Source organism: Nuphar pumila, chromosome 12 (assembly GCF_984573655.1).
Source record: "Nuphar pumila chromosome 12, dmNupPumi1.hap1.1, whole genome shotgun sequence".
Lineage (NCBI taxonomy): Eukaryota > Viridiplantae > Streptophyta > Magnoliopsida > Nymphaeales > Nymphaeaceae > Nuphar > Nuphar pumila.
This window is the reverse complement of record NC_143260.1, coordinates 78,865,779-78,875,789: the sequence shown is the minus strand read 5'-3', so window position 1 is coordinate 78,875,789 and position 10,011 is coordinate 78,865,779. Positions and strand designations below refer to the sequence as shown.

Here is a 10,011-nt window from a genome sequence, read left to right as displayed (position 1 = left end):
AGTTCTCAACCTTAGTCATTTTACCAAGGTACACATACATCCCATTTTTTTTATATTGATTGCACAAACTCACTCATAGTGCTCCGGTACCTTTAAACCAATCAAGCACGGATGCCCTGGTACCTTTAAACCAGTCAGGCCCACACAAAATTTAATTTAAGTTTCTCACCAGTTTTATTGGCAACACAAGTTAACAACCCAAGTACCCGCATCGGGTATTCAACCAATATTGCTCATTAGGCAAGGTTTCTCAAATGACCCACTTGTGAGAAGGCACATATCCAAATGTCACTAAGTGCACCATAATATTTTTGAACTCAATGTAACAACCTTAAGCATATACAGGCTTCTGTGTACGTTCAATAATGGTGTATGTGGTCAGTTATCACAACTCATCATGCAATTTTGCCATAAAGCAGAAAATTGAAAAAAAGTAAAACAATGTATAGGCATCAATTACGAGTAGGCTTATCAACATAATATCCTAATCAGTTAAGGCTACTCTTCATATGCTACAACATATTGAACAACAACATATTGCAATATCAACCAAACATAAGTTAACCAAATTAATGTGCACAGGTCCTAATCATTCTTCACATCAACTGTTCATATAAAACTTAAAGAAAGCTACACAAAATCAGATCATGAAATCTCCAAAAATATGCACAAGACTGATTCATGAGATTTCAAATATTTTGCATTCAAATATCAGATTTTTATTAAGTCGATATCTAACCCTTCAGTCGATAACAAAGTGCACGAAGAACCAAAAAACACATAATCCAAATAATAGAATTAGTCCTGTATTTAAGTGTGTGGGTTGTGTGTGACCTGGTTAAATACGAATCTATGTGTGTGAGAACCAGTATACTATATTCAATTATATTAAATGTATTTATGCCACAGGTTATTCACAAAATAGAACCCTTAACGGTGGTGCTAAACAATCCTTAACAGTAACATGTGAAACCTTACCTTAATCTTTATGGATTGAAAGACAAAATATGTTAGCATAAGGTGTAAGCAGAACCAGAATCATCTACCATTAGGTTTGGACATGAAGTATCATGTACCCAGAAACGGTTATATCATACTGGTCATGAACTAAGGTATAATCAGAATCTGTAACCCATAATCAGAAACAATCACATGCATGTGGGTCATTAAATATAATCAACACGTCAGCATATGCTGGACATAATGGTATTATCAACTAAATATGCTACTAAAATAAAGAACACATAGAGGCTACATACCCACAACCACCTCCAAATTTAAAGAAAGGCATAAAGAAGTTGAAAAGACAGGGATCCTAATTAAGACATGAATAACAAAAGCAATCATAAAGAGCATCTTGATCATCTTAAAAAGATAAGCAAAGTCTGATATATGAGATTAACGTGTAACCAGGACTGATAACAGTCATCAACAAATAACTGGATTTGCTAACAGTCAGTGAAATCACAAGTAATCTGATTTTATAGTAACTGTCAAGTGGTATGAAAGCAGATTTGGCAACAAGCTACCTATAATACTTATAGCCACGTCGGCAAACAGTATCAACATAATCAATCCTAAACTGTTAACAGGCATACAAATCATCAATATTCAGATAGGGTAACAGTCAACTAGAAAAAAAAAATCTGATTCAACATTATCAATTTAACATGCAATCAAACCCAATAGTTAACAGAAAATCATATATCTGACACACACACAAATCGTCATATTGTTCTGGTACCAACAGTGTACCCAACAACGACCCAGTCTGTAGGAATCAAAGGGTACCCCTTAACAGCAAAGAAAACTTCATAGATTATTAGGGATCCGAGAATCCCATAATAAAACTCAACAAAAATTTATCAACATTTGAAGCCCCTCTTTTTATTACATGAACACCCCATAGCGTATTTGGATTTTCACCGTAGCCGAAATCGAAATCCCCTTTAAGGTATTTGTTCCTGTGCGATTTCGGGACTGCATAGCAGCCGACATCGCACCCGATTTGCAGAGCTCGAAGGATACCCCCCCTACAAATCGACCGATTTGGGGTTTCAGACAACCTACACCTCACACGAGCCCACAATCGACCTGTAAGAAAAAGTACAGAAACCCTACCTGTTCCGGCGCTCAGAGGTTGCCGTCGTGGTGGAGGGTCGCCGACGACATTGATTGCTGATGGTTGGAGTCATCGACAGGGACGGGAGCGAGAGAGGGAGAGTAAGAGAGAAGCAAATAGGGAGATGAGAGGCAGAGGGAAGAGAGAGCGGGAAGTGAAAAGGGCTCGGGACCCCCTTTGTAGGAGGGGCGACCCCCGAAAAGGAAGGAGGTGGTGGTTATCCCCCCCCCCCCCCATTCATCTTCGGCAGCTGCGCCCAAAACCCCCGCGTTAGCTTTCACGATTTGGCTTGTGTTAGGTTTCTGAACCCTGACACACCACTTTATAGGGCAGCCCCTTATCGGGTAATTTTTTTCCACCGGGGCGCAGCTGGGGACCGGGTTCGGGACCCGTGATCCAGCTACAACGTGGATCCAGGGTCCTTTACCCATTTGGGTCCGCGGTTCGAACCCATACGGATCTAATTTCATATCTGCATCTTGGTTTAGTATTTATTTTATTTATTATTTATTTTAATATCATTCATTTCTCTTATATATATATATATATATATATATATGACTATAATATTATATAAAGATGGACCCCTAATGGATCCTGGATCCGAAACTTGGATCACAGGCCTAAATCATTTATGCACTTTATATATAAACTAAAAAAAATATGGTTATTAAAGAGAGGAGTCTTGGCGGCAGTGACGGAGCAGCTGCTAGCGGCATGTTCAGTGGTCTTTCTCTTGCTAGGGTCATCCTTACTTGCCCCTGGTTTGCCATGGAGTATCCAGCATTTATCTCGAGTGTGATCATCTTTCTTGCAGTGAAAGCATACTACCAATTTTCCTCTTCCGAGATTCTTACCTCAATTGCTTGGGTATCTAGGGACTTTTTCATTCTCAGTGGCCTTGATGGTGAAGGCGGTTTTCTCGGGTTGCTCAGTGTCATCTGACTTGCATGGATTCATTGCTTTTCTGCAAGCTTCTTCCCTTATGATGGTGGAGCAGACATTATTTAGTTAAAGGTTTTTTTTGTCATAATGATTTGGCTACAAAGGTTTTCATAGTTTGGGCCTGGACCAACGAGCATTTGAAAGATGCTCTCCTACTTTTTTGTTTCTGAACGTCTATCGGGTCAATTAAAGAGTATGAATTCAGTTTGTCCCACATGCTCTTTAGTTTTGAAGGTACTCACTAAAGGGACGATCATGATTTTTGAGTTCAAATATGTCTCTGGAGAGTTGGTACATGCGTGCTATGTTATATATTTCGGTGTATAGTTCTTAGGCTGCTGTCCAGATTGCCTCAACAGAATCGAGAAAGAGAAAACCCTAGTCGATCTTCAGTCCAATAAAATTGAGGACCCAAGACATCACTTTGTGATGATCAGATTCCCATTCATCAAAAGCGGGATCAGTGGGATCTGGTTTAGGTTTTTCCCCGTAGCCAAGTTTAGTCTTGCCACTCAAGTATAGAGCGGCAGCCTTGGACCATGAAAGATAATTAAACCCATTCAAGGGCATGGCGGTGATCTTAAGACTTGGGCTATGAATCAGCCCTAGGGGAGGAGCTGTTACTGTGGGGTTCACTAGTTATGGTAAGTGCTGGAGGACTCAAACCTGATAAATGAGAGGCAAGTTGAGACAGGAGAGTAGTAACAGGGTCAGTCACGGCAGCAGGAAGAGTCAGCAGGATAACACTAGTGAGCGGCGAAGCAGGATCGGCTGTGGTGACGGATCATAGTGAGGTGCCGACAGACGACAAGAGAGGACTAGGCGACGGTAAGAACCGGCCCAGGATCAGAGCCCATGCTCTCATACCATGTTGACGAAGGTGATGCACCGCAAGCATCAACAGGAGGAACGACTTTATTTTTTTTATCTGTTGGTTACAGGAAAATGGATTAAAGAGACGCGGTCAGTCTTGGACTTTTCCCATTTTGAAAGGGAAACCGAATCTTGCTGAGAGAGATCCCTTGATCTTCAGCCTGAAAATAGGGCCGGAGGTTATGGCAAATGAGGCCATTCTTTAAATATAGGTAGAGAATCTCGTAACTGAAGCTGCCGAATCCGCCAACAGAACACCAGAGGGAAGTTCTATGATACTTGTGACCTCCCATAAAGGTGAAGAAGCTCCATGGGGTAAAGTCGTTGACTCGTTGCCCGTTAGAGCAGGGGAGGGGGCACAGTTTTCATATGAAAATGGGGAAAAACATCTACTGTGGGGCCTGAAGCCACTTTTTAATTGGGGCGTTCGTTCTGGCCCCAGTGGGAAACAGGCTCACTTTCGTATGACTACCAAAGGGGGGCTGAAACAAACATGCCCTAATGCGATACACATTCTTATCCCATTATAGGAATTTTCACCCATGGAAAGAACGGTTGGCTTTCGTATGCCCTTAAAGGAATGGACGAATCTTGCATGCCACTATCAAAATTGGTGATAGATCCATTTTGACAAATGCATTACTCAATTCCTAGCGGTTGAAAATTATACGAATATACTCTTCTAATTGGAAATCCCAAGGAAAGGTTGGACGTTCGAGATTCCGGATCCTTTTCATATAAAAGTATATAAAAACGGTGGACCTATGTCCTCCATATGATTCCAATTACCAAGGTTCCATCCATGTATGACTGTTGAAAATCACCACCAGGACCACAGAATAACAGGGTACTTACTATTCAAGGTATAAGGACAAGATTGGCTCAGCTCCCTTATAAGAAACAATAGTAAACAAAGCGAATATGATAAGCCATTTGCTAGTTCTTGCAAATATACAAGTTCCCCTACGAGACAAAACCACTAAACAAAGCAAACATGATGAGAAATTTGCAAGAGCCGTGCAAACTTGAACATGCAGAGTTGAACAGCTGATTTCAGGGCACTCGAGGCACGCTTGAATGCAAAGACAAGAAAGAATAACTTATGAGGCTTTCCCCATGCACCCCATTTCTCCATAAAAAAATAGGATGAGCCAGGCTATTTGCATTATAACTCATTTTTTATGCAGCAGAGCTGCATGCTAATATTTTTCGAGAAGCACACCACACCCATCCCGAGAGATGCCAAGATGGGTGGCTGTTGCCGCATGCCCACCATCTAATTTAAGATTCTTTTTTCTTTTTCAGAAAAAAAAGATAGCATAAAGATTGCCCGCATCTATTGCAAAATGTCACTTTCAAAACCATACACTCAGTACCACACTACCACAGTGTACATAGACAGATTTCAAGCCCAATGCCCATTAAGAGAATCATAAGGCTTTTTTTTTTTTGGGGGGGGGGAGGGGGGATAACCAGAAGAAGCTCACCCCGCAAGCCCATTGGTCCAAAAACAATAGATCTCCTATGCCCACCAAAGAGAAAACCCAGCTGAGCTCCGGCCTCACAGCAAGAGATGCGCACGGGTGGGGGTTTCAAACTCATATATCATAAAAAAAACAAACAGGCGAGCAACACAATAAGAAGCTTCAAATAAGTGGTAAAAGAGGGAAGCCACCATTAAACAACAAACTATTAGGAACGTTTGAAATTTATCTAATTAAAGCAAAACAACCAAAGGCACATGACCATTATGTCCCCTCTTCCCAGCACAAATAATAAAAACAAGTACACATACAAGTTCTCTCGAAATATAATTCTCAAGACTCTAATTGGAGATCAAAGCATACCATGCAGCTACACTCTTAGAACCGAGTAAAAGACAAAAATGGAGACATGAATGGAGGGATGGCCATATTTATTTACTGAGGGTTGGGCGGCCTGCTGTTTGCAGCAGATACTCGAGATCCCCACTCCAAAAGCTCCTTGCTGGTGTCATCCTTGTGAACGATCACCTCAATGAAGCAGAAGCAGTCTTTCTTCACCCCAGTAGCCGTTGCTATTGCCTCCACCAGTTCCTCCTCAGTGTGCACCTACACACAGAACCCCACAATGAGAAAACATTAGAAAACACAGAATGCAAAACGAAGAAGACCTCCACCCCCAATGGAAGGAAAAGAAAAACACCTTGGTGGTCCAGCATTTGCCTTCACCATTGTGAATGGCGTCCACAAGCCCTGTGTAGTTCCAATTCTTGATGACATTGTAGGGTCCATCGTGGATCTCAACTTCGATGGTGTACCCTCCATTATTGATGAGGAAAATGATGCTCTTCTGCTGGCAACGCAGCATGGTTGACACATCTTGTGCTGTCACCTGCATTTTAGATCATATGAGTCTCAAATGTTCAGCATGTGGGGTATGTAGATTCAATCAGCCTGATTTATCAATTTCCAGAACTCCATGCAAATTTTCAGAAATTGGCACCATACTGTATCTAAACTAATGAACATATTTTAATATGTTTACCTGGAAACTTCCGTCACCAATAAAAGCAAGAACACGTTTATCTTTAGCAGCTTGTGCATATCCCAGTGTTGCACCAACAGACCAACCGATTGATCCATACTGCATCTGGAATTCATACCTGTTTGGAAACATGGAGACAATGTTGATTAATAAAGAGAATAGAAGATCATAAAACTGGAAGGAAAGCAGCACGCACTGACCCGCATCCTTGTGGCAGTTTGAGCTTCTGGCAGTTAAACCAGGAGTCCCCTGTTTCGGAAATCACTGCAGTCTCGCCAGACAACATTTCCTGCAACACACATATTTCAATTTGAATAAACCTCATAAAACAGAAGAGAAGAAGATCCCTGATTCAAGAACTTCTCTGTCTTTACCTGTATGTGTTTGAAGAGGATATTAACCCTCAAAGGCTCGCCAGGCGCAGACTTGAGAGGCAACCCATCAGGAACGAAGATCCGATGATAATTCTCGTAAGCGGTTGTGTTCCGCTTCAGCCTCTTTGCCAGAGCCCTCAAGAAATCTTTCATGAGGATGCAGCCGAATGCCGGTCCATTGGCAACCACTACCCTGTCTGGCTGAACGATGATTGCCTTCTCCTTCTTCAGCAACAAGGAGTACCCGACCGAGCTATAGTCGTTGAAGATCGGCCCTGCAAACAGGTAAGCATCTGCAGACTCCACAATCTCAGAACAGAAGCCAGTACTAACAGCACCCCAGTAAGTTCCAATGAAGTGAGGAATATGCTCTGGAACCAATCCTTTAGCTGAAGGCATCACGGAAACAGCATACCCACAAGCATCCGCCAACTCCACGAACGCTTTCCCTGCCTTGGCAACTCTCAATTTCGGGCCGCCCACCATGACCGGCTTCACGGCTTTGTTCAGGAACTCCACGGTGGCTTCGACAGCGGCTTCCAATCCCACCTGGTTGCTCAATCTGCAAAACAAAAACCATTAGAGAACAGAAACAAGCAAAACCACAGATGCCAACAATCTCTCGAGAGATCACCGAATCATACCTTGGGGCCAGGAAGAAAGGGACAGGCTCTCGACTAAAAGTCGGGTGTGGAATGTGTGACAGATTGCAGCCTACGCTAATATAAACGGGTTTACTCTCTTTCAACGCAGTAGAGATCGCAGTGTCAATCAATTCATGAGCATTCTCCAAATCATTCACGACCGCCTACAAAATCACCAAAGCAGAAAAATCGTATAAACCAAAAGAAATAAGCCAAAAAATCCCTTATATAATCAAAACCAATAAAACTCCAGGAAAAAAACAGAAGAAAGAGGAAACCTGACAACCATATCAAACATGCATCAAATTATTTTCACGATTTAGATTTAGGCAATTAGCATGAAGATGAGTTTTTCACACCCATCAACAAATATGCCCAAAAAACTCAGTACATCACATAATGAACAAAAAAATACATATCTAAATTATCATTATACCATACACCATCTTCTCTCCCCCTTATTCTGCAAATCTGCAGTTGGTACTACAGATCCAGCATGTATTAAACTAGATTGTGGATGACTGGATCAACCCAAGATCCATTTGCCACAGAATCAAGGTGGTGGAGAGTGATTGGAAATGATACATATACAACCATCTCACCAAACAGCATCCCCGTTCTTCTCAATTTGGACGAGCTAAATTTCAAAAGATACATGGGTATAAACTAATCCACAGCCATCATGAAAGAAGTACAATTTTCACAGATTTTTCACAATGACCATTCTGAACCATAAAAGAAATCGTTTATGACGGAATCAAGACGATGGGGAGTGGAGAAAAAACGATACCTGATAGCATGTGACCGTCTGGAAGCATCGGAGCTCCTGGGTGAAGTCCGGCAGGCCGATGGTGTGGTGGAGGATGCGGTTGGTGCCGTAGTCATTCGAGTTCGGCCCGCCGACGATGCAGATCACCGGCAGGTTCTCGCTGTAGGAACCGGCGATGGCGTTGAGGACGCTGAGGCCGCCGACTGTGAAGGTGACGACGCAGGCGCCGACGCCCTTCGCCCTCGCGTAGCCGTCGGCGGCGTACCCGGCGTTCAGCTCGTTGCAGCAGCCGATGAGGTTGAGCCCGGGCTCGGCGATGAGGTGGTCGAGAAGGGTGAGGTTGAAGTCGCCGGGAACGGAGAAGACGTCGGAGACGCCCACCTGAACCAGGCGGCGGGCGATGTGCCGCCCGAGCGTCGACTCCGAGGAGACGGCGCAGACGGAGTTCTGCACCACAGACACGGAGTTGGGACACGGGGGCGCCCCCACGTCATTGTTCATGGGCCTCGCCCCGTCCACCTGCCCGATCTTGGTGTCCATTTCCTCCTTCGTGCTAGAGAACAAGGGAAAAAACCTCACACAGGGATAAATGTAAACCGATGCCTTGTTTTAGAGAGAAAGAGAAGCAACCGATGCCTTGTTTCCGTGGGGCTTGCAGATCGAGGGTTTTGGTAATGTGGGTATGAGAGAGAAAAAAGAGACTTTTCAGTTTTGGTAGTATTCGAGGCGCGGGAATTGATATTGTGGGTATGAGAGAGAACAGAACGGCGGGTTTGTGGAGGACAGACTTAGAGAGAGAGAGAAAGGTGAGGCTGTGAGGGAGTAAAGAGCCGAAGATCTTTTTCTTGGTTTTGTGGGTATGAGAGAGAACGGAAGGTTTGTATTTAAAGGGGTGGGAAGAGGAAGGGAAGGGGAAGGCGGCTCTGGTTTTGGAAACCAGGGGCTGACTGTAAAGGTGGGTCTAAAACTTGGGGTTGGTTTGTAGGGGTGGTGAAGGCGGTGGAGATGATTGCATCGGAGGGTGTGACTCTATTTTGACTCCTGCTGAGCTGTTGCGAAAAGAGTTAATGACAGTGATTTGTTGGGAGATATTTTGATTGACTGTTCCTTAATTTTTGTTCATTTATTTATTTGGTCTGGTCTCTCAGAAACGTTTTTCTTTATTGCTTTGTCTCGCATGGTCTTTCAGTGGTAGGCCCCCATCTCACAACGAGGGGAAGAAGGAAAACCTGGTTCGCCCTTGGGATTGAAATCAAAACCATCATGCGTCCCAAGTTTTGCCATTGTACCTCTGCCTAAACCTTTATTGGGGGGGGGGGGGGTTGCAACTAGGCAATCCAAAACGGGTCTCGGCTGTCTTCTTTTGAATTTGAGAATCTAAAAGAGCATCTTTTGAATGGAGCAGGTGAGGTGGGCAGTGTCTCTGCTAGGGTTCAACCATGCTCAGCTCCATGTTTTAGGACATGAACAGGACCTAAACCTGGTTCTCTTGTCACGATTGATAGTACATGAGAGTTTGGCTATCTTATTCAAGGATGGCAATGGCATGCACAAAGTCACATGATCCAAGTAGGTCTCATAAACATGAAAGTTTATTTTTTAAAGGCAAGCTGGGGTTAGGCAGACCTCCACCAGTTATTATTCAACCTATCACTGGGGTTTGAACCTGCAACGTCCCATCACAAGGAGAGAAAATAGTTTATGGTGTGTATTCTGCATCACGATTTAAAGTTTGGGCAAGTCTCCTAAACAGGGAGA

At 43.4% G+C, this 10,011-nt stretch overlaps 1 protein-coding gene across 1 annotated transcript; it reads right to left on the bottom strand.

The window, feature by feature from the left end:
* Positions 1 to 5,632: 5,632 nt before the first annotated feature.
* LOC149821049 (pyruvate decarboxylase 2-like) lies at positions 5,633 to 9,263 on the bottom strand. The gene is made up of 7 exons (XM_089982269.1): positions 8,275 to 9,263; positions 7,485 to 7,648; positions 6,841 to 7,402; positions 6,667 to 6,755; positions 6,467 to 6,584; positions 6,125 to 6,313; positions 5,633 to 6,030 (listed from the first exon to the last, which is right to left on the bottom strand). The coding sequence occupies exons 1-7, from the start codon at positions 8,791 to 8,793 to the stop codon at positions 5,860 to 5,862; spliced, it is 1,812 nt and encodes a 603-aa protein (XP_089838395.1). The 5' UTR covers positions 8,794 to 9,263; the 3' UTR covers positions 5,633 to 5,859.
* Positions 9,264 to 10,011: the final 748 nt, after the last annotated feature.

Bases quoted from the DNA above. Each gene is read 5' to 3' on its own strand.
- LOC149821049 (XM_089982269.1), bottom strand. From the start codon at position 8,793: ATGGACACCAAGATCGGGCAGGTGGACGGGGCGAGGCCCATGAACAAT. The intron at 7,403-7,484 runs GTATGATTCGGT...TTTGTTTTGCAG, and splicing joins CCTTTCTTCCTGGCCCCAAG to ATTGAGCAACCAGGTGGGAT. The intron at 6,585-6,666 runs GTCAGTGCGTGC...GTTTCCAAACAG, and splicing joins AAACTGCCACAAGGATGCGG to GTATGAATTCCAGATGCAGT.